The sequence below is a fragment of the Fusarium pseudograminearum genome, chromosome 1 (genome assembly GCF_000303195.2).
Source record: "Fusarium pseudograminearum CS3096 chromosome 1, whole genome shotgun sequence".
NCBI lineage: Eukaryota > Fungi > Ascomycota > Sordariomycetes > Hypocreales > Nectriaceae > Fusarium > Fusarium pseudograminearum.
In genome coordinates this window covers 3,263,190-3,286,254 of record NC_031951.1, presented here as the reverse complement: position 1 = coordinate 3,286,254, position 23,065 = coordinate 3,263,190, and the positions used below count along the sequence as shown (strand labels likewise).

General features: G+C 50.3%; 9 protein-coding genes across 9 annotated transcripts, besides 3 other annotated features; 6 read left to right on the top strand and 3 right to left on the bottom strand.

Annotated features, from left to right (window-relative positions):
- Positions 1-1,026: 1,026 nt before the first annotated feature.
- On the top strand, positions 1,027-2,069 carry FPSE_08576 (uncharacterized protein; the record flags this gene model as incomplete). The annotated part of the gene is made up of 2 exons (XM_009261694.1): positions 1,027-1,131; positions 1,179-2,069. 2 exons carry the CDS (start codon positions 1,027-1,029, stop codon positions 2,067-2,069), a joined length of 996 nt encoding a protein of 331 aa, XP_009259969.1.
- Positions 2,070-2,395: 326 nt separating this feature from the next.
- On the bottom strand, positions 2,396-3,070 carry FPSE_08577 (uncharacterized protein; the record flags this gene model as incomplete). The annotated part of the gene is made up of 3 exons (XM_009261695.1): positions 2,396-2,756; positions 2,810-2,897; positions 2,959-3,070. 3 exons carry the CDS (start codon positions 3,068-3,070, stop codon positions 2,396-2,398), a joined length of 561 nt encoding a protein of 186 aa, XP_009259970.1.
- Positions 3,071-3,831: 761 nt separating this feature from the next.
- FPSE_08578 (uncharacterized protein) lies at positions 3,832-5,697 on the top strand (the record flags this gene model as incomplete). The annotated part of the gene is made up of 2 exons (XM_009261696.1): positions 3,832-3,883; positions 3,941-5,697. 2 exons carry the CDS (start codon positions 3,832-3,834, stop codon positions 5,695-5,697), a joined length of 1,809 nt encoding a protein of 602 aa, XP_009259971.1.
- Positions 5,698-7,108: 1,411 nt separating this feature from the next.
- Positions 7,109-7,135: a microsatellite.
- Positions 7,136-7,340: 205 nt separating this feature from the next.
- Positions 7,341-7,374: a microsatellite.
- Positions 7,375-7,570: 196 nt separating this feature from the next.
- Positions 7,571-10,207, top strand: FPSE_08579 (uncharacterized protein; the record flags this gene model as incomplete). The annotated part of the gene is made up of 2 exons (XM_009261697.1): positions 7,571-8,203; positions 8,258-10,207. 2 exons carry the CDS (start codon positions 7,571-7,573, stop codon positions 10,205-10,207), a joined length of 2,583 nt encoding a protein of 860 aa, XP_009259972.1.
- Positions 10,208-10,601: 394 nt separating this feature from the next.
- Positions 10,602-11,387, bottom strand: FPSE_08580 (uncharacterized protein; the record flags this gene model as incomplete). The annotated part of the gene is made up of 1 exon (XM_009261698.1): positions 10,602-11,387. One exon carries the CDS (start codon positions 11,385-11,387, stop codon positions 10,602-10,604), a length of 786 nt encoding a protein of 261 aa, XP_009259973.1.
- A 735-nt stretch (positions 11,388-12,122) lies between these two features.
- Positions 12,123-13,799, top strand: FPSE_08581 (uncharacterized protein; the record flags this gene model as incomplete). The annotated part of the gene is made up of 4 exons (XM_009261699.1): positions 12,123-12,150; positions 12,232-13,509; positions 13,581-13,654; positions 13,713-13,799. 4 exons carry the CDS (start codon positions 12,123-12,125, stop codon positions 13,797-13,799), a joined length of 1,467 nt encoding a protein of 488 aa, XP_009259974.1.
- Positions 13,800-16,266: 2,467 nt separating this feature from the next.
- FPSE_08582 (uncharacterized protein) lies at positions 16,267-17,393 on the top strand (the record flags this gene model as incomplete). The annotated part of the gene is made up of 3 exons (XM_009261700.1): positions 16,267-16,406; positions 16,465-17,017; positions 17,067-17,393. The coding sequence occupies 3 exons, from the start codon at positions 16,267-16,269 to the stop codon at positions 17,391-17,393; spliced, it is 1,020 nt and encodes a 339-aa protein (XP_009259975.1).
- Positions 17,394-17,664: 271 nt separating this feature from the next.
- FPSE_08583 (uncharacterized protein) lies at positions 17,665-18,562 on the bottom strand (the record flags this gene model as incomplete). The annotated part of the gene is made up of 3 exons (XM_009261701.1): positions 17,665-18,275; positions 18,354-18,429; positions 18,482-18,562. The coding sequence occupies 3 exons, from the start codon at positions 18,560-18,562 to the stop codon at positions 17,665-17,667; spliced, it is 768 nt and encodes a 255-aa protein (XP_009259976.1).
- Positions 18,563-19,060: 498 nt separating this feature from the next.
- Positions 19,061-22,801, top strand: FPSE_08584 (uncharacterized protein; the record flags this gene model as incomplete). The annotated part of the gene is made up of 4 exons (XM_009261702.1): positions 19,061-19,207; positions 19,268-19,642; positions 19,691-20,087; positions 20,142-22,801. The coding sequence occupies 4 exons, from the start codon at positions 19,061-19,063 to the stop codon at positions 22,799-22,801; spliced, it is 3,579 nt and encodes a 1,192-aa protein (XP_009259977.1).
- Positions 22,190-22,253: a repeat region.
- Positions 22,802-23,065: the final 264 nt, after the last annotated feature.

Below are 23,065 nucleotides of genomic sequence, written 5' to 3'. Positions count from 1 at the left end.
AATTTCGTCTCTTGTGCTTCCAGCGGCCAATTTTTCTGATACCCTGAGGCATGCTTACCTAGGTCTTATGAAGTTTATTGTACAACCAAAGCCGTGACCGGAGTGGATATCTTATCAATCAGTTCGATCAAGCTGCAGGACGCTAGTCGGAAAACTGCAACAAAAAGCCAAATTCCGTTCCGCGTTACAGGGCTTTCCAACTCCTCATAGGACAACGGATGGTTCGGACGGAATCATTCACGGCCAGGGACCACATGAAGAGTCTTTCAAAGCCTAAAAGCCCCAGTCCTCCAAACCGAATGTAACGAAATCCCTGGAGCTTTGCGGCTTCAAGCTGTGCACGGTCGATCTGATAAGGAACAGTTCTGTCTGATTGGGTCGAATAGGTGCGAAAAGCGGAATATCTGATGTCACATGCTGCACTGTTAAGAATTTTTCTCCATGGGACAGGGACGGTCTGGATGGGAGATGCCCAAAACGAGCAACACCAGTACCTGTATATAGCAGCATAACGCTTGATCTATCAGGCTCGCAGCACAGGGCGACGATTTATGTTGCATGCATTGGCCACTAATAACTCGTAGTGAGTGAAGAAACTTGACCTGATACAATTAGAATAGCTCGCCCTGTAGCTGCGAGATAATTTGTTCCCCTCACTCTGTCTTTTTTTGTTCTCTTTTTTTTTCGTCCAAACGTTTCTCTTTATACCTTTCTTCGACAAATGACTCAGAGTTGCGGTTGAGAAACACAACCCGTCCTACGAGCTGGATATTCTACTGTCTGTCATTGTTCGATTCGCTTCAAACTGCTTTGCGCTCTTTCTCACCGTTGCAAGACTCTGGTTGTTTCGTACCTGAAGCCGCAGTCTGTATACTTCGTTGGGTCCATCTTGCGACTCCACACATCCAACCAAGACAGCAGCTACGAAAGTGCTATTCATAACGTCCTACCGCCGACAAGCCGCATTTCGATACCTATCACTTTCTCGCATATATCATTCTCGTTAATATATACGACCCGACTGTGATGGAGCCGAGTCCTATTTCTGTCGAAGCGGCCCACGCGCCTGCGCTCCCTGTCAAGGCCAAGACAGCTCTCACGGAAGCACTCGAAGATATACTTTTTGGATCGGTGTGTGCTATTACTCTAGGCAACCTCGACTATACTAACTAGGACAGACTGCCGGTGCCGTTGGCAAATACATCGAATACCCTTTCGACACAGTCAAGGTTCGACTGCAGAGCCAGCCCGACCACCTCCCGCTACGATATACTGGTCCAATAGATTGCTTCCGACAAGCTATCAAGAGCGATGGAGTATTGGGTCTTTACCGGGGTATCACTGCTCCTCTGGTGGGCGCTGCCGCTGAAACTAGCAGTCTGTTCGTCTTTGAAAGTCTTGGTCGCGAACTGCTTTTTGCAAGCAACATGGCCTCTCGAGAACAGGGACTTTCATTGCCGCATCTTTGGTTGACTGGTGCTTTCTCTGGAGCCTTTACGTCTTTTGTTCTTACGCCAATTGAGCTTGTCAAGTGCAGGATCCAGGCCCCGTTGTTGGGCGACGGCTCCGCTGGTGTTCCTCTCCGTCCCATTCCCGTCATCAAACATGTCTTTCGCCATGAAGGCCTTCGCGGTTTCTGGCACGGTCAGCTCGGTACGCTGATTCGAGAAGCAGGCGGTGGTTCTGCTTGGTTCGGTGCCAAGGAGACGGTGACAAGCATGTTCTATCAGCACAAGGCGAAGACAGCTACATCAGCAGCAGAGAAGCAGAAGATCCTTGACACCCCACTACCGTTCTGGCAGCAGGCGATTGCTGGTGCATCGGCGGGTGTTTCATACAACTTCTTGTTCTTCCCTGCGGACACAATCAAGTCACGAATGCAAACGGCCGCCGTCAGTGACCTTGTGCAACGACGAACATTCTGGCAAGAAGGCACTATACTGTGGCAGCAGCACGGTGTTCGAGGCATGTACCGCGGCTGCGGTGTTACATGCATCCGGTCAGCGCCGAGCTCGGCATTTATCTTCATGGTTTATGACGGATTAAAGCGAAACTTCCCCCTCCAATAACACTTTGAAACTGGGCGGGATGTTTCTTGCTTGTAGCGGTTAAGGTTCCACCAACTGGTTTAGAAAAGCGATTTTGTTCTTATGCATTGTGACGACTGGCTAGAGCATCGAAGGCGTTCATCTTTGAATTTTAGGAATATATCAGGCTGATGGGTTGTAGCATGAGTTTGAGATATTATTTCTCAACTGGTGATTAAGATAGACAGTTACATAAGACTTTTGATAAAAAGACGATTAGAGTGCGTTGGACTTGAAGTTTCAGTGCAGCTGCATTCAAAGCTCGTGATCAAAAGGTGAACTTTACAATGTTCTTCTGCCAGATCACCTTACTCCTTCTTGTTGATCTCGCCGCTTGCGAGGTCCCAGTTGTTCAATTGTCCAATGGTAGTGCAGAGGTAGGTAGCAAAGGTAAGCCAGCCAAGGTAGGGGACCTGGCACCAAGCAGCAGTAGAGTCAATGGAGCTGTAGAGATAGGTGAGATAACCGTTGACTCCGAGGAGTGTTATAATGTCAACAGAGGCCTCGATGGGGCGGTATAGGCCGAAGAAGAGAGGCGTCCAGATGAGGTTAAGACCAAGCTGAATGGAGTAAACAGTCATGGCTTGTCGGGTGTTGACGATAGTCTCAGGAGAAGAGAAGGGAGAAAGACCAATGTTAGCAACTCGGTAAGCGGCATATCCCATGACACTAATTATAGCTAGTCAGTATGTGCCTGACATGCCAGTTTTGAGAGGTCATACCCGTAGAGAATAGTCCAGACAGGTCCGAATAGCCATGGTGGGGGTTGCAGCGAGGGCTTCTTCAACGCAAGATATGTTTTTTGGGTTTCTGTAGCAAACAATAAGTTAATGAACCTGCCGATGAGGTCCTGGATAGAAGGTTAGCTCACGAGTAGCGCTGAAGCCAACAGCTGTGCCGAGGCCGATGGGTAGTAAAACCGAAAGAGCCGGCTTGAGGAAGACCGAGTCTGGCAAAGTGAGAGCTGGAATGTACGTTGTCATGATGAACACTTTTATGGAAGAACAGAACAAAATATTCAATGTTTAGCAGGGTAAAATGGAAAAGGAAAAGTCAGGACATGTGGTAATATCTCCAATGGGAGACAATGACGTAATACATTTATTGGAATTCTCTCAGTGCCGAGGCTCCGAACTGTACAGAGTAAAATCTGTCCATTAATGGCATATAGTGGGCTGATATCTTGGAAGTTCAATATGGCCTGTTCAATCGAGATGTATCATCATCGCAAGAGCTTCATGTAGGCACGTCAATGAGAAACTCTAACAAAAAGGAAAAAGTCAATGCGTCTCGGTAGCGAGCTGTCTACTCAATTGAGTCAATGTCCTGGTGCGTCTCTGAGCAACGAACGTCTCAGGAGGTTTAATTGCTATCCATTTATCGCGCTAGTTAATCATGTCGCGAACGGTCGTGACCGGCAGGGGTTTGTTCTATTTACACGTGAGGCTGTCGCTGCTCTAACCGCGACCGTAATGCACGGACCATTTGTTTAATTGATCGTGGCCCGCGCCTCGCGTTTCTACGCGACCTCAACACGCTTTGACGCCTATTTCCTAGGAAATGGTAAGAGCGATATGGGGCTCATTCATTCTTTAAGTCCTGCACATAACCTGCAGTTGCCATCGACAACAATTGTTTTTGCAACTTCCTTTACTTCCTAACCCTGTACCACTTTTTGTTGGAAAGAGTTACCGAGTTGCATCTGTACATTACTGCTAAAAATTGGAAGGCACTATACACAGTCATGGCTCGCACAGCATCTCTAGGAAAGAGAGCTCGGGGTATTGATGAAACTGGTGAGTGCTTGATGGAATGAACACACCCCAACGCAGCTACTAACTTGATGATTCAAGATATTCCCTGCCAAGTAACTACACCCAAGCGAAGCCGACGCCTTGCAAGGGCTGCCTCATATAACGACGAGAACCAAGATCCTGCATATTCCCCTTTTAACGATGAAGAGGACGACGTGTTGGCCGAGCTACCTCCCCGAACCCGAAAGTCGCCATCACAAGCAACTACAAAACACAACCCCGTTACACCTTCAACACCACGACATCGAGATGCCCTCTCGGTGCCTCCTACCACGCCTAGACATGCTGTCATGTCGGCAGGCAAACTTTTTAAAAGGCTGACACCACACACACCACTTTCCCCGAGCGCGGTCCAGACCATTTACCAACAAGCACGGCAACTGTTTGCTCGTGGTGCCGAACCAGGCCAACTCGTCGGTCGAGAGGAGGAACGAAAGCAGCTAACGGACTTTCTCAACCGTTACTCTTCACCCACCCCCCATGGCTGCCTTTATGTCAGCGGACCCCCAGGAACGGGCAAGAGTGCCATGATTACCGAGATGACTCGACAATATGCCAACCACAAGGATGTCCGATACGCCTACGTCAACTGTATGAGCGTCAAATCTTCAAAGGATCTCTACACGACACTGCTTGGTGCTCTTGGCCAGGGTTTTGACGCCTCAGAGGCTGATGCTATCACAACTCTACAAGCATTGTTTCTGCCAAAGACAAAGTCAAGCACTGTCCACCTTGTTACACTGGACGAGATCGACCACGTTCTTACCATGGGATTGGAGAGTCTTTACCGGGTATTCGAATGGTCCCTACAAAAGAACTCCCGTCTCATCCTCGTCGGTATTGCCAACGCCTTGGACCTGACTGATCGATTCCTTCCTCGATTGAAGGCCAAGAACCTCAAGCCTGACCTACTATCATTCCTCCCTTACACCGCAACACAAGTCAAGAATATTATCATCACACGACTCCAATCGCTGATGCCCGCGGGTGGTAAGGAGGGATACGTGCCATTCATTCACCCTGCTGCCATTGACCTGTGCTCTCGCAAGGTCTCAAAGCAGACTGGAGATCTTCGTAAAGCCTTCGAAATTTGTCGGCGCGCACTGGATTTGATAGAAGTCGAGACCCGACAAAAGCACGAGGAAGAGGCGAGAGAGGAGCTCCTACAAATGACACCCTCCAAGCGACCCCTTGGAGAGAATATTAACGGAGCATCAGGTGGCACAAGAAGTGTGGTGCAGATAATGGCGAATTCTCTCAAGGCTCTCACAGCAGAAACGGCCCCTCGAGCATCGATCAGCCATCTCAACAAGATCACAGCAGCAGCGTTCAGTAATGGAACTACACAGCGGCTCAAGACGCTTAACCTTCAACAGAAGGCTGCGCTGTGTGCCCTGGTGGCCTACGAGAAGCGAATTCGAATGGCAGCCAAGATGGCCAATGGCGGCGCTACACCTTCAAAGTCGAAATTTCAGGCGCCAACTATCAAGACTTTGTTCGATGCGTACTGTCAGCTTTGCATCCGTGACTCCGTCCTGCATCCGCTATCGAGCTCTGAATTCCGCGAGGTTGCTGGCAGCCTCGAGACCCTGGGATTGGTCACTGCATCGGATGGAAAGACTGGAAGTTTTACTGCACCACAAACACCTAGCAAGAGGGGCCGCAAAACTATGGCCGCCACTGGAGATGAGCGAAGACTCACAAGTTGTGTTGCAGAAAAAGAGATCGAGTCTGCGACTGACGGCATCGGCGCAGGCATTCTGAAGAGCATTTTGAGTGGAGAATCATTGGATTAGAGTGTAAAAAGCATTCGACAGGAAGGAAGGAAGGAAGCATACAGCAGCACTGTACGGCGTTTTGGTTTGTCTAATTCTGGTTGGGCTTTGTTTATCATTATTGTCATGTTGCGTCGCATTTGCATGGCATTGCGCTGGTTGGTCACATATGTCTGGATGGCAATCCAGAAGTCCTGGGATGGATAACGATACCATGTATATAATTATAAAGGTTGATTGAAAGGTAGCATAGGTTGCACCTTGCCTTGAAGATGGATAAGTACGGGTATTAGACACTGCCGCTATGCTGGCATTGCATAGAATAAAAGAACACAAAAAGTACAATCGATTGCGCCTATGGCCAAGATTCGTGAATCTGAAATGTTTCCCCCATTTTATGTTACCTAATTCCCAACCGTGGAGACGATGCCGGTATCCTTATCTTTCTCACCTCCACTGACATAGGGGTCTGATGATTTTGCAAGCATCAATGCCCTGTACTTTGCCGTATGTACTACGTATCCGTAAAGAGGATTCTTTACCCATGGTGATGTTCCACCGAGGGAGGGACGTGTCGGTCGCGTCATGGTCTGCATTGGCGGTTTTTCCCGGAACCAACCGTGCCGCACACCAAATTTGCAACATGACGGGGAACATTGTGATGCAACTGTTGTCCCTAAGTTGCATTCGCTTTGGCGCTTTGATGATGTAGGTTTGCAAAAGTGCTGTTCGTGCGGTACTACACATTTTGGAGGCCTGTCATTGACATACTAACTAAGCACGGCGCAGCGAATTCCAGCTGTAACACGGAAGCTTGACAGGTGGGCGGGAAAAAACACTCAGCTGGCCGTTTCCGCTAGGCTCTTATTAGCCATGCTTGTCTGTCTTCTAAGTTAATCTACGGACCCAGGTCTTCGGCTGGACATGCGAGCCAAGCTCGTCGAGGCCCTGACCAAGCTTTTCTTGGCGGAGCGATGGCCTGCAATGTCTTGGCACATGCACGCTGACTTTACAGGTAGGGTAGATTCGAGATGGGAGCCCTCCCTGACAGACAGAATTGCATAGGTGACGATGAAGAATCAGAATTGAAACAATGGCTGATTTTGGGTGGAATTTGGGTTGAGGGTGGAGAAATGATGCATCCCAATGACTCTTGCTATTCCCTGAGGTATTTCCCCCTCCAATTGTTTTGAGAGGACTCCATCCATCGATTGCATTTGCATCACCGTTGCCCAAAGCCGTTCGTTCGATGGAAGACGCTATGGGGGTGATGCCCCCCCCCTTCTGCAGGCGCTAGAAAGGTATTGATCCAATTGGTGAATTCCTTCCTCCCCCCTCCCGTCCCGCGATTGTAAACCTTCAATCGTGGCTTACAGTTGCTAGTGCTAGTTATAGTTAATCTAGGTATCGTCCGTCCCGGGCATCCATTGCTTGCTGCTGCTGTTGCTGCTACTGCCGCCTCCGCCATCTGCAGCCCGACATTCGTCACTCGCTTGATCGCCCAGTCCAACTTTTTTCATCTCAACTCGCCCAGACTATAGTGCATTTACTAAGTATTTCATATCCATACTCGTGTTCATTTATATATTTTTTTCAATCCTTGATCCATCTCTCGAGTGTCGATCTCCCTCTTACCCGTACCCCTCCTGCAGCCTTAGAACACGCAGCCCCAATCCCAATCACAACCCCAACCCAACCGCCGACGCGCCGGATTTAACGTCTCTGCTTCCACCTCAACCTTAACCTTCCCACACCCGCATGCATACAATTCAACGGCCCATCGGCACCATTAGCTACCAGAGCCACCTGGCTGTGAGCTCTCGCTCTCGCTCCAAGGCTCGCGACGTCGGTTATATAAGCTCGACGTCGTTATCGACCTTGGACCCCGGTCCTGATGCCTTTGGCAACACGTCTGGGAATGGGTCGCCGCTCGAGATCTTCTCCCACGCTCTCTAACGTTACAGAAGCTCCTGGTCCTGCGAACTCGACGGCTCCCGACACTCCTAATAACATCGCGACATCCTCTCCGGCCGAGTCTGCCGGCTCCTCCACCTCCCACGCCCCAACGGCGACGTCACCCACGGCATCTGCCACCTCCTCTACGCGCCCAGGCTTCCTTTCGCGCTTCAGCCTCCCACTCTCTCTACCTTTGCGCAACCGAAATCGCAACGTCACCGACTTTCATATTCGTGCCGAAGAACCCCACCGTCGGTATAGCGCTGGCGACAATGTTCGTGGAGCTGTCGTCATCGTCATCGTGAAACCGGTTCGAATTACTCATCTTACCGTATCACTGCATGGGTATGTGCGTGTGCTTAAAGATCCAACCTCGGTCGCCAAGGCGCAAGGAACTGTTGTGTTACCGCAAAACGGCGATGCGGCACGGCCAAGATATCACGGCAACGGCCTCGCAAGTCTTTTCCAAGACGAACAAGTGTTGAGTGGCGAGGGACGGCTGGAACCAGGCAGGTATGAGTTCGGGTTCGACCTTTTGTTTCCCAACAAGGGATTGCCAAGCAGTATTGATGTAGGTTGAACACGAAACTACTGGGCGCTGTATAATTGCTAATGCAACGTGCAGTTCGAGCGAGGAACGGTTTCCTACATGGTTACAGCGACGCTAACGCGACCAACCTCAATTGCCCCAACGTCATCTTGCGAAAGGAAAGTGATGCTAGTAGAAAACGTGGATGTCGGGTTGCTACACACTCCCAGACCGCGCACCATCTTCCTCGAACCAATCTCGAAACGAAACCGAAGGAGAAAGTCTATGGTAATAGACAAGTCGCCTGCAGCCCAGTCCGAGGTTAACGAAGTCAATACTGGGCACGAATTGACAGAAACGCCGACAGAAGACTACCGTGAGCACACCGCAGATCCCAGGAGTCCGATCCAAAGTGATTTGCGAAGCGAAGTCAGCGGGGACAGCGGTGTCAGCAACAGCACAAGCTTAAGCAGACCGGAAGTCGCACTATCCCAAGTAGGGACACTCACATCAGCCAAGCAACAAGCGGTAGACAAGAAGACGATCACGGCGACGGTTGAGCTGCTCAAAGGTGGTTGCTTACCAGGCGATGCCATTTCTGTGCGAGTCACAGTCCAGCACACCAAGCGGGTCAAGAGCATGACGGGAGTGATTGTGACGTTACTCAGGCAAGGCAAAATCGACAGCAATCCGCCAAAGGCTTTTTTCGACGAATCTATGAGCCAGGAAGACATAGCTCGTATTGACAAGGAAGATGTGTTCCCACGATCAAGAACAGGTCTCGGTGGATTGTCCTTGTCATCTTCGAGTTCGACAAGCATATTCCGCAAGGACCTCGATCAGAACATAGCACCACTCATTATTGATCCCAATACTATGCAAACATCAGTCACTGTCACTGTTAAGCTGCCCGACGATTCATTCCCAACAATCAAGGGCGTTCCTGGGGAAATGATTAGCTTCAAGTACGTGGTTGAGGTGGTTGTCGACCTGGGTGGAAGATTGTCGAATCAGATGCAAACAGGGCCAGCGAGATTCGGACCTTATGGTCATGGAAGCACAGACAACAACACGTACGGTCCAAGGAGAGGAGCAAATATCGCAGACACTTCGCAGATGCGCCACGAAAAGGGGGTAATCGCGGTATCTATGGAGACAGTCGTGGGCACCTCGGATTCGTCACGCGGCAGGAAAAAGTCGAGGGCGTCGCCGACATCGCGAAGTGTGCAGATTCTTGAAAGCGACGAAGAAGATGTGATAGGACAAGAGCCAAACTACGGCGAAGGGCCTTCCATCGAACACTATTCAGGGAATGGGCCACTTTCTCCTGCTGGTTATTTCTCTCCCCACACTAATGGTAGTCGACTTCCTTCGATTCCCTCACATCCACCACAACCTTACTCACAAGTACCTCCCTTGCAAGCTTCGTCGCATTCGCGTGGCTTCTCTGGGTCAAATACCAACGGGTTTGGTTCTTCCTCAGCAGCTCCTTCGTATATTCCCCCTCCTGAGATACCGAATCCGAACAATCTATCAGAAAAGGAAAGAATTCGGCAGGCCGAGACACGGCTACTACCAAGCCAACCTCCAGTGGCAGGTCCATCAACAAGTTCAAACCAGGATGACGAAGATATATACGACGCAGAGGACACACCTCGGGTTCCGGATCTGGATGCCGGGTTTGATCTGAGTGTGCCCAGTGCCCCCAGTGCCCCCGATGCAGGCCCCTCAGCACCAACAGAGGACGACGTCGAGTCAGCAGCAGTACCGCCGTCTGGGGTCGTGGAAGATAAGCAGGAAATCGAAAGACGGCGGCTACTGGACGAAGCCAGTGCTCCCCCGGATGTCCCCGAGGATATGCAGCGAAGAAGAATTGACGGCCCTTCAACGGAAGTGGACATCGGAGCTGAAGCCAGTGCACCGAGCGCACCGAGTGCACCTTTAGTTGATGATTATGATGAGTTCCCTGGATACGGCTCTGGCGCAGGACCTTCCAGTAGCCCGAGACACGGTGGTGGAGAGCAGTTACCTGCGTATCAAAGATGAGTTGGCATTTCGCCTTTGTCTTGGAGTATATTGTACAGTCGCATTCAGTATATGGGTCATGATGGGATATTATATAATTTGTGGACGCACAGGTTGGTGTCCCGGCGTTTTTGGATACTTGATGAGAGTAATATCACGATAAATATTAATATTGTTGGATACTCACAAAGCATGTCTTTCGTCGACTGCGCATGTCATCTGAGAGTTGAATAGTCGTTTCTCTGATTTGACTCTGAAGACCATATCTGCTAGATAAGTCCCCAGAGACCATGATTCTCGCTGATGCGTTAATTGTACATGCGTGATTGCCGACATGGCGTATATACTACGCCAAATCATATCCCGCCTTCTCATACCATTTTACTGTGTACACTCTCATATTTGATGTCCTTATCTAATGCTGCAGCACTACAGGCTTGCCGCTCTCCCAGTTATCCAGGCTCTCCTTGATATTCACCCAATAGCGCAGGCGCACAGCCTCGTGCTTTGCAGCCTCTATATCGTCGTGTCGAAATGCGTTCTCCAGCACCTGCTCACTCTCGGCGATACGCGCATCATTCGCTGCACGAGGTTCGTCTAGATCCTCTTCTTTTTCGGCATCCTCGATTTCCTCCCTCGCCTCCAGTACAAGCATGAGCAACTCAGGCTCTTCGACCTTGAGAGTCTCGTCATTGGCGACATCGACACCTCGTAGGGAGAGCAAGTACTGAGCTCGTAGGAGAGGGTTGGAAAGTGTCTTATAAGCCTCGTTTATCAGCGCAGACATTGCCTCGGCGCGGGCCTTGTTCTGCGAGCCATGCATATCCGGATGCGCGCGGGCCTGAAGACGAAGGAACTCGCGGCGCAAAGCTCGCGTATCGATAGGGAAGTGGCCTGCTGGGGGAGGACCATCGGGAAGCGTCTCAGGGAAGAGCCCATAGTGCGTTGATGGCGGGGCACTCAACGAAGAAGACCTCTGCGACTCGGGCTGCGCAGCACTGGAAGCGGCGCGGGAATAAGCGAATACAGCCGCAGAGCCTCTATTGGCCGTTACAAAAGCTCCATTGCGCTGTACAGGTGTTGCTGGTGCAGAAGCTCGATGTGAGGATGCAAGAGTTGAGGCTCGGCGAGCTCGGAGTTGACACCGGATACAAGTCCGAGAAAGATCGCGCACGACAGAGGATGAGACAGACGAGCGCATATTTGGCAAAAAAGAAAGAGGATTAAACACCAATGTAGGAGTATGATAGAGCTATGTTGCGGGAGACAAAAGAGTCAAAGACGGCGAAATATGGTGTACTGAAGTGAAGTAGAACAAAAGTAGGAATTGTCGTTCTTTACGGATGTCGCTCGGAAAGTGCTTTCTTCAATGTCGTAATGCTATTAAATTTCTTAGCGTGAGATGAATGACCTCAATGGTTGTGGCTATCAAGTGGCACTCTGTGTGGCGCAGCTACTCATGATGATTCCGGTACAGGAACCCCCCGGTTTCGGCAAAGGTCGGCCGTCATGATCGGTATCCAGTCCGATCCAATAACGAACAAGATAATTATCTTTCTCATCCATGATGAATGATTGAAGAAAGAACTTGTATTGCAAATTCCATCCAAGTTCTCATGAGACAAGTCAATTGACCTAATACTACTTATTCGTGTTTCGTTCCCATAAGCCCTGTCCATTTGGTCGCTCTTCTTGCCTGTCATAACAAACAAAGCGTGTAGACCACCCCCCAAACGAACCCCCAATCCTCGTTGGAGTGGGATAAGATAATTGGTGTCTGCCGAGTCTGTAGATCTTCCGAAGTTGGCTTCGATACCAGACCAACATTTCCATTTCTTCCATCCTTACCCTTTCACAACACCTTTCAATCATCTTTTGTTTCAATATACCCCCATATACTATCCATCTCTCATTCACATCAATCATATAGCCCAGAATGGCCAAGGTCTTTGACGCGGCTGAAGGTATGAACAACCTCAATTGAGTTCTCACTATGTCTATGTTTTCAGAAGGCGCAATTGACTGACATGCGATTCTCGCGATAGTGGCCAAGCACAACACCTCAGAGAGCTGTTGGGTTATCCTTTACGGAAAGGTCTACGACGTGACCGAGTTTCTGCCATCTCACCCAGGCGGTAAGAAGATTATCTTGAAGCTCGCTGGAAAGGACGCCACCGAAGAATATGATCCCGTTCACCCGCCTGGCACCCTCGAGGAGAACCTCAAGCCCGAACACGTTCTCGGTGAAGTCAACCCCGAAACACTCTCACAATCTCAATCGACCGGCGAAAAGGGCGTTACACAATCTAGCGAAGACCAACCTCTACCATTGGCATCGCTTATGAACCTCGATGAGATCGAGCAAGAAGCAACGAAGCGCATTTCCAAAAAGGCATGGGCATACTATTTTTCTGCCGCAGATGATCTGTTCTCGAAGAGCTACAACAACCATGTTTTCAAGAATATTCTCATCCGACCACGCGTCTTTGTCGACTGCACAGCTTGCGACACCTCAACAACATTGATCGGCAACAAAGTCGGACTACCAATCTTTGTCTCTCCAGCCGCAATGGCTCGATTGGCTCACCCTGACGGCGAGCAAGGTATCGCTAAAGCATGCGCTCGGTTTGGCGCCATGCAAATCGTATCTAATAACGCCTCCATGACTCCCGAGCAGATTATTGAGGGCGCGAAGCCGGGCCAGACCTTTGGGTGGCAACTCTATGTTCAGAATCAGCGAGACAAGAGTGAGGCCATGCTGAAGCGCATCAACTCTATGCGAGGTTATTACAAGTTTATTTGCTTGACGCTAGATGCGCCTGTTCCAGGAAAGCGTGAACTGGATGAGAAGCAAAACTTTGACTACTCTGAGCCCAGTCCCGCCAGCGGCGAGAGCAAGCCCGGTGCTGGAGGTGTCGGTCAGCAGCTTTTCTTTGGCACTGCTGCTGACTTGACGTGGAAGACGACCCTTCCGTGGTTGGCGGCCCATACTGATCTGCCCATCGTACTTAAGGGTCTCCAAACCCATGAAGATGCTTTCCTAGCAGCCAAGTATGCTCCTCAGGTGAAAGCCATCATCTTGTCCAACCATGGTGGCCGCGCCGCCGACACGGCTCCTCCGGCCATGCATACATTGCTCGAGATCCGCAAGTACTGCCCTGAGATCATGAGCAAGGTTCAAATATGGATCGACGGAGGCATCAAGCGAGGAACAGACGTTGTCAAGGCGTTGTGCCTGGGCGCCAGCGGTGTTGGCATTGGACGTGCTGCGCTTTTCGGGCTGGGTGCTGGTGGCCAAGCCGGTGTCGAGCGAACACTTGAGAGTGAGTGGAAACCATATCCCGGATATCCCCAGATTCAAGGCCTTGGCTAGACTAACACATGCAAAACACAGTTCTCGAGGCAGAAACAGCCACGTGTATGCGACTACTCGGTGCCAAGAACATCTCGGAACTTGGCCCTAGATTTGTAAGTTCTTCCCCAGCTTTTCCCCAGACTCCACTGCCTCGTCTAACTGGCTCGACAGGTGAATGCTCGACAGGTGGAACGGGATATCTACGATGGAGATTCCGGGTTGGATCGTCAAGGTTTGTGGACAAAGTCTAAGCTTTGAGGAATATCAGCTGCGATATCTAGATATCTTCATATGCCAAACGCATCCTCGGCACACTTCCCCGCCCTGTCAACCGGGGCCCCTTGTTCCTTTCCCTAATTGAATGTCACCAGTATCTGTTGGTCGTAGGGTGTCATTATACGAACTGTAACGTCGTTGCCACTGCTTGATAATGCAGGGTCAGTCAGGAGAAACACAAATTGTTCATAATTCGAAATTGGGTCTCAGATAGGAAACCTACGGCATGATCCGCCACCAAACAGATAGCCTCCTGTAATAGTTGAAATGTAGTTCAGATTACTCGTACCCCGAAGGTATTGAAGGCATCGTTGCGGCGCAGTCCGTACAGGATTTCAGGATATTGACCGAGTGTGCATCCCTGAGAATAGAATCAAACCTTATTTAACTGTTTGCCTCCGGGTTGTCCTCCTTCACATGCAGTTCTAGAGAATGCATGTTTCGCTCAGTGAGGAACAAGTGACAGTTCATCTTGTTGTTGATCAAGAACGACAATTGTGCCCCCATCAGCCGACCAGCCAGTACGTACTGTACAGGTGGGTGGACTATGCAGGGACAGGGACATGGACAGGGATAGTTGATGACCTAGCCGAATCGAACGACCTCCCCGGTCATATACAGGCCAGTCTTCAAAAACCTGAAAGTCGACCATACCACCAGTGGATGTCCAGGCCGAGATGGTGTGTCGCAACCGGCCCTCTCAGAGGGCACATGAACATAAATGAGCTGAATGGAAACCCCTCTGTACTTGCCTTTTGAGATGTTGATCCCCTCCACGTACGTACATCGTAACTTAGTGGGCTAACGAGCTGCGAGCCACTCCCGGCCTTGAATGACACTTTTCAACGTGGCGTGCCATGTCCCTCTTTGTCAATGAAACAAGAATGGTTGGCTGTCAGAGCAAGCCACTTGCGCAACTCTAAATCGTTGGTAGCAATTACCGTAGAAAAAGGTGTGCTACTGCCTGCCATGACCAGATATCGAAGACACCGATATTGGCAGAATTGCAACCCTCAATAATGGCTTCTTGTTGGTCAAAAATTTCATCTTTTACCTGACTAGGTAGTCTGTGCCCACTGCCCAGCCGGTTGATCGCCAACTGCCCCTACTGGCTTGGCAGACTCATGTGCTGTGGTTGGGCAGCTTTAAATAGCAGGTTTTTCTCTCTCTTTTGCCTTGTCTCGTGCGATTTGTCTGTGCCTTTTCTTCCAAAGGGTCTTCTTTTCGGTCCGCTGTGGGTAGTTGTCTCAGTTGTGTGGTGCTGTTCTGTATTAGCTGTGGTTTAGTGGTCGACACAGACATTGTCGAGGATCCAGAAACTCGGGCTTTTAGCGGAAGTCTCGGTAATTCATGAAGCGCCAACTGCCAGGTAGACACTTTGAATGGACGTCTCGGGAATGAGCAGGTCGCGTGGGGCCTGCTTGTAAATCTTAGCATTCCCATTATCCAGTCCCTGTGCAAATGGCATCATGTAGGATCGGCCCAACTTATCTTGTTGCCCCAGCTCTCGCTTCACGTGAAACTATTCAAAGCCATTTCACGGATAAGCTTTGTCGAATCAGAACAGGAGCAAGGTTCATTAAGAGATCTTGTTTGAAAGATCTTGTTTGAAGAGGTAGTGCCTCAGCTAGTCTGCTTTGCAGATGGGCGTGCCGGGCATCGTCCGTTGCGTATCAATTCCTGCGACGTCGAACATAACATTGTGTGCGGTCCACCACAGGGATTCACAAGCTGCCGAGGAACAAACTGAAATAGGGATTATAGGAGCCAAAACCTCGTTGTGTATGAGGGCGTGGGAGGTAACACTCGCCTCTTCCGACCCTGACCTGAACCCATGCGGGGCAAATCTGGGGAATAGCGCCGTGTCCGTTCATCGGCCACTTGCCTATTGTGGCAGTCAATGCCCGTGGACAGATGCAAAGGGACTTGGATCATGGCGATCCGGTCTTGCCAGGGTTGGATGGTAGGGATGGCTGCATTATTGCGGTACAGCCGTACAGTTGGTCAGATAAAACCGACACATTAAACCTTCTCGACAGAAAGAGGCGAGCAACAGCAGCTTGCCAGCCAATAACTAGGTGCTAAATAAATATGTCAGTCTAGTATCAAGAGGTGTCAAGTGTGTTAGTTTTTATCTGACCCACCTGACACCCCCTAGTAGACAACCTATGGCACAGATGCTGCCGTTAAGTGCCTTCTTGTTTCGCCCTTAGGTTTGTGAATGCCTGGTCGACCGATCTTAATGTCCGGTGCGACTAGTACTTATATTGGGTCGTGCTCTCGTATCATTCTTTTTCGTTTTGTCGCATGTTGAAGGTTGATCTACTTCCGTCACTTCCACCACCTTGTTCCTGACTTCTTGTCGGAAACTCAATTCCATCTTCCCCCTTTCCTTTCTTTCTTCTTGTCTGTTCAGGCACTGAGCCTTGAACGATATTAGTAATTAAATATGTCGGAGAAAAACGACGTGACCCAGACCGAAAATGGGGTTCCTAAATCCAAGCGCACCTGCGCGAGACACTGCAAGCGCTTCTGGTGGGTGTATCTCATCGTCCTCTGCATCATCACCGTCATCGTGGTTCCTGTGATGTAAGTTCAAGCGTATGTTCTCTCATGTAGCTACTGTTGAGCTGACATTGCGGTTTAGAATCCTTGTTGCTGTTCCCAAGATTGCACAGAGCAAAATCAACGAAGCCGAGCTTGAGATCCAAAGTGTTCAAATTCTCGAAACTGAGGAGGGTGCCTATCTCATGAAAATTGACTCTTCCATCACCACCGATGGCAAGATTCATGCATCAGTTGATCCATTTGAGGCCGAAATGTACCTCGAGGACTGGCCAGCACATGTGCCATTCGCGACAGTGAACATGCCCGAGACCAACAGCAACAAACACCAGGTCGTGAACGTCACCCAGCACGTCAAAATCGCCGACATGGAGGAGTTTACTCGATTCAACATCTGGTTCCACAACAACGAAACGCTGCGTGTCACTGTCAATGGCAAGACAAAGGTCAAGCCAAGTGGTCTGACGCGCAAGTACGGCGTCACCTTCAAGAAGACAGTTGAGCTCAAGGGACTTAACCACTTCGCTGGCACCGAGGTCACGGATGGCCACATTGGTTTCGGCGATGGTACGGATGAGCCCAACTTCAACGGTACAACCGTTATTCCCAACGCTTCTGTCTTCACCCTTGACAACGTAAGTTACCGTCCCATCTTTCCAGATCTGTTGCTCACCTATATAACAGGGAAACGTTACCTTTACAAACTTCGTCGGAGACGTAGAGGTTGGTACTCTCACAATTCCAAACCTACTCCTCAAGCCAGGCAACAACGTTGTCAACATCACCGCCAGCATGAACCAAAGCTTGGTTCTGAACGCCGTTCAGCAAGAGCCCTACTGCAAGACAGGCATCCTTCCCTTCAAACTGTTGGGCAAGTCGGTCATGAACCATGGCGAAAATCTCACATATTTTGCCGCGGCGTTGGGAAGCTCAAACCAGACTGTCGAAATCGACATTGGTTCCATCCTGAAGAAGGGCATTGGCTATGAAGTGAAGTGCAAAAAGAACTAGTTGCAAAGCATTTTTAGTCTTTGGGTCGCGTGCCAGGTGTGCTGAGGTAGGAAAGAAGGATGAAAGTCGTCCGGTCGATTAATATAAAGCTAGGTAGTGGTTTGACCAGAGGCGTAGCCGATTATAATGATACCTTTGATGCGGGCCACCGTTTATACCCTGCACCCAGGTGTCAAGCTCAGATTTCTTCATTCCGTCGAGTGCAATATGTCTTCATGTAGTCTGGGATTTCGTAAACCCAAGGGGTCGATGTATGTTGATGTGATCGTCTTTAATTCCATCCACTTTTCCTCTTTTCGCCTTTCGAGAGTCCTCCCTTAATCGTTGTGTCGTGACCCCCTATACTTGTTGAAGGGACAAAATCCACAGCTGTTCTTGTGCCACTTGCTCTCTCTGCGTCCTTCTCCTTGGTCAACTTATCATTGGTCTTCCGTAGCTTGTCCTTGAAAGCCCATTCCGGGAAGGCTGTGGGATTCCAGAGGTCAGTAGGCAATGTGGTAGAATACTGATGGCGTTCATCGATTTCGACAAATCTCATCAGTTTATCCATCAGACTTGGATTTTTCAGCGCGGAAGACTGTTCCAGCTTGGCGTTAAAATGAGTCCCCTTCTTTTTTAGCTCAAGGAATTGCTCAAATTTCTTGTTGGCTCCAGGTGGTGGTGAGCCTGGTGGTGATGGTGGGATATCCATGTTAGGTGCTGACGGCAATGTGAGATCGCGAAGAAGGGCGCGATTTGCTGAGTATGGCGAGGCCGGTCTATATGTTGGATCCTGGTCATCCACGACAGCTTCTTCCATGGGCGGTAGAGATGGTCCCAGCGGCACTGCGTTTTGTTGGACAGTTTCAATGACAACCGCATCAGGGCTCTTGGGTTCAGGCGCTACTTATTGATGGTAAGATAAGATTCGTTGTCTAGAGGAAAATAAAATGAATCAATCAATGAAAGGTATATGCCCACCTGGTGCAGAAGGCTTCTGCTCTGCCTCTTGGGTCAGTGATTTGACGCCTGCATCTTGTGCAATGGTCGCGGGTTCCTAGCTAGAATAAGAAGATATTAAAGTGAAGAATAGAAGGTTACACTTGTACCTTTTTTTTCGGTTGAGGAGGAGTGACTTCCTGGATATCCTCTCCATCGTCGCTGCTTGCGTATCCTACTAAACCGGCCATGTTGAAGTTTTATAAGATGATATGAGATGATGATGGAGTTGAGATTGGCGCAACACGCTATTCAGTTTCGTTGCAAGGGGACTAAAGTCGTTAATCAATCGAAACCGAGGCAGGTACGACTTGGAAACCTTTTTGGCTTAGCGCGGCTCCTGGTTTCCAATTGTGGATACCTCGATTGTCAACTGTCTTGCCTGGTGGGTAAAACTCGGAAGCCTTGAAACCATCATCTCATCTCCATGATTTCCAACTAATAAAGCTTTAAGCATCCTACAAATCACCCTCCCCTCCTTCGTGCAGCTATCCAGTCAACATACCGAGGTGGAAGACAGCTCCCAGTACCTCTAATAGACCGTCAAGAGAGGCGTATCGATATTACACATATTTGCGCCAACGACAAGCGACCACGCGCCATCGCGCATTCTTACAAAGGCTTCGGTCTCCGTTCAAAAGTACTACTCACCAACGAAGTGTCCTGCTGAGCCTACGAGACCACCAACAATGGCTCGACCGAGAGACTCGCGCTCACCAAGTCCTGCAGGCAGCACCCACAGTTCCCGTCGTTTCCGCAACGATGATCGCCGGGATAGGGATCGTCGCAACGATGGAAGGGACCATCGTCGGCGTACCAGATCTCGCAGTCCAGACGTAAGAAGGCAGCATCGCAATTCTAACCGGCATTATTCTAACGAGCTGCTCCATCAACAGCCCCGAAATCGCGACCGAGACAGAGACCGTGATCGTGACCGCGCACCACGAGACAGAGACAACTACCGCCGAAGAGACCGTTCCCTAGATCGACGAGATGACAACCATTACCGAGGTGGACGAAGAGACAATCGAGAACGAGATCGCCGAAGATCGCGAGACCGCTTTGATGACCGCATTCGATCACCCATGACCGACCGGCGACGCAACCGCAGCAGAGAGAATGACCGGGATGTGAGAAGGCGAGACGATTCCCGCAGCCGTGTCTCTGGGCGCCGTGAGGGTACAACTGACTCTCCTGCTCGCAGCAATCGTGATGATGGCAGAAATCAGAAGACGCCACTGGGCGACAGCGGTAACGGCGGTGCTAGTCAGGTTCGATACACTCTTCTTGATTTTGAGTGCATAGCTAATGGACTACAGGCACAAACTCCCAAAGCTGAAGGCGGACAAGCTGATGTCGACAAGAAAGCTGAACGACTGGCCAAGCTTGAAGCATGGAAGAAGAAGAAGGAGAGCGCAAGTCAGAAACAAAAAGAGGTAAACCCCAGCCAGACAAGGAATCTCCTTGCTGAAATGGACAAGAAGGCGAGCGGAGCGTCGTCCAAAACGGGTTCCCCTTCAGTTTCTGCTGTTGCTTCACCGGCTGCTACGCCCGCTGTCGAGTCCCCCGCTGCTTCCTACTCTGGCAAGTTTGATCCCAAGGCCATCGCCAAGAAATCGGCAGCTTCACGGGCACACGATGCTTCTAAACCTGCACTTGGCTCCCTGGAAGGACAGCCTGAAAAGATTTCGGTGCCGGTCAAGCAAGCCACCACTGGTACGTCCAAGTCTTGCATCATTTCCTTCGACTCAATTGACACATTTGTTTTAGCATCTGCTCTTCCTGCAAACAGAACAAAAGCAAGTGGCTTTGGCTTCGTAAAAACTAATGCAGAGACCGAGAAGCTTACCACTAAGCGAAAGCTCGACCTTGACGAGGAAGACACAACCAAGCGCAAGCTTACTAAACTCCCTGCCCTTCCTATTGAGGCTGATGACACTCCGTACGCTGACCAGGATGACGACGAGTCCGATGGTGATAACTTTGCTGAGAACGAGGAGGAGGCCGCTGCTGCTGCCCGTGCAGCTCATGAGCGGCGTTTGCAGGCTGAGAACCAGATGGATACAGCCGAGGAAGAGACCAAACCTACGGATGCGGAGACAAACGGCGATGTGACAATGAACAACGACGCCTCCCAGCCCGAACCTGCCACCCAGATGGAAGTTGACGAGGAAGATGATGTCGATCCTTTAGATGCTTTCATGGCCGATCTAAAGCAGACTGATGTGAGACGACCTACCAAAACATCGACGACACAAAAGATCCAGGAGCCCGAGGCCTACTTCAGTGATGATGAATATGACTTCAACAAGAAGGATGAAGGCGATGCAAGCGCTCTGTTGGCCATTACAGCAAAGCGGAAGAAGAAGGATATCCCGACGATTGATTACAGCAAGATCGAGATTGAGCCTATCCGCAAGAACTTCTGGCATGAGCCGGCTGAGTTGAGTCTTCTTACGGAGGCTGAGGTGGCTGACCTTCGCCTCGAACTGGATGGTATAAAGGTCAATGGAAAAGACGTCCCAAAGCCTGTTCAGAAGTGGGCCCAATGCGGTCTCACACGCCAGACGCTGGATGTCGTTGACAACCTGGGATACGAAAAGCCCACTCCCATTCAGATGCAGGCACTCCCGGCTCTGATGTCTGGTCGTGATGTTATTGGTGTTGCCAAAACCGGCTCTGGAAAGACGGTTGCTTTTCTGCTTCCCATGTTTCGACACATCAAAGATCAGCCTCCTCTCAAGGATACAGATGGCCCTATTGGATTGATCATGACCCCTACTCGAGAACTTGCCGTTCAGATCCATAAAGACTGCAAGCCTTTCCTCAAGATGATGGGTCTTCGCGCTGTTTGTGCTTATGGTGGAGCCCCTATTCGAGAGCAGATTGCAGAGCTCAAGCGTGGTGCAGAGATCATTGTGTGCACGCCCGGTCGAATGATTGACCTTTTGGCCGCGAACCAAGGCCGGGTCACCAACCTGAAAAGAGTTACCTATGTTGTGCTTGATGAAGCCGATCGAATGTTTGACATGGGGTTCGAACCCCAGGTCATGAAGATCTTTGCAAACATGCGACCTGACAGGCAGACAATCCTCTTCTCGGCCACTATGCCTCGTATCATCGACTCGCTAACCAAGAAGGTGCTTAAGAACCCTATTGAGGTCACAGTCGGCGGACGCAGTGTCGTGGCAAAGGAGATCGAACAAATCGTCGAAGTCCGAGACGAGCCTTCCAAGTTTCACCGTGTTCTTGAGCTTCTCGGAGAACTCTATGATCGCGATGAAGATGCTCGTACCTTAATCTTTGTCGAGCGACAAGAAAAGGCGGACGACTTGCTTAAAGAACTGATGATGAAGGGATATCCATGTATGTCAATTCACGGAGGCAAGGACCAGATCGACCGCGATTCCACTATTTCGGATTTCAAGAAAGGTGTTGTACCCATCTTGATTGCCACTTCGGTAGCAGCCCGTGGTCTTGATGTCAAGCAGCTAAAGCTTGTTATCAACTACGACGCTCCTAATCATTTGGAGGATTATGTGCATCGCGCAGGTCGAACTGGCCGTGCTGGTAATACCGGTGTTGCTGTCACTTTTGTTACGCCCGAACAGGAGAATTGCGCTCCAGGCATTGCCAAGGCTCTTGAACAGAGTGGGCAGCCCATACCTGACAGGCTCAACGAAATGAGGAAAGCTCATAGAGAGAAGGTCAAGTCTGGAAAGGCTAAAGACACGTCAGGTTTTGGTGGTAAGGGTCTCGACCGTCTTGATCAGGAACGAGAGGCGGCTCGTCTGCGTGAGCGCAAGGTTCACAAGGCCGAGGGTGAGGAAGAGGAGGTAACCGAGGACAAGAAGGAGGACGAGGACGAAAAGGCAGAGAAGGCGCTGGATGCGATCCGAGCTGCAGCATCTGGCGTGCTGGCTCGCGAGTCGGCAAAGGCTGACGATGCAGATGTGAAGTCCATGCCGCCAGTCAAGACTAGTGGTGTGGTAAAGGACAAGGCCAAGGACCCATTGGACAAGGTCAGTTCTGCTGTCAGCGCCATCAACAGCCGACTTGGAAAGGCCGGCCAACTTCGCGCTGGGCAACCCATCGACAACAAGGGACCCGATGCTGGTGCCTTCCACGCTACATTGGAGATCAACGACTTCCCTCAAAAGGCAAGATGGGCTGTCACAAACAGAACCAACGTGGCGAAGATTCTGGAAGCTACAGGTACATCGATCACGACAAAGGGCAACTTCTACCCGGCTGGCAAGGAGGCGCCCGCTGGAGCCGAGCCCAAGCTGTATATTCTTATTGAAGGCGATACAGAAGTTGTCGTCAGTTCTGCCCTGACCGAACTCACGCGCTTGTTGCGGGAGGGCACAATTGCTGCTGTAGATGCCGATAGTCGAGCACCTGCCAGTGGACGATACACAATCACCTAATCGTGCTTGGAACCTGATGTTTTCAGGCAAACGTATATTATTACTACCAGACTTGCATGGGGTCCAGCTGTTCAGCCATGGGGCTGATGAAGGGGGCGGTAATCTGAAAAAGGGGGAAATACACAATTATAGGAGTCAATGACGGCGCTAGAGAGGCCCTATATAGGGAATTTGGTTATCACTCAGTTCTAACGCGCTTGCTGTAAGTCTGCGAGCTGAAATGCATATGCTGTGTGAACTCTTCTCTATAACTAGTAATTTCTG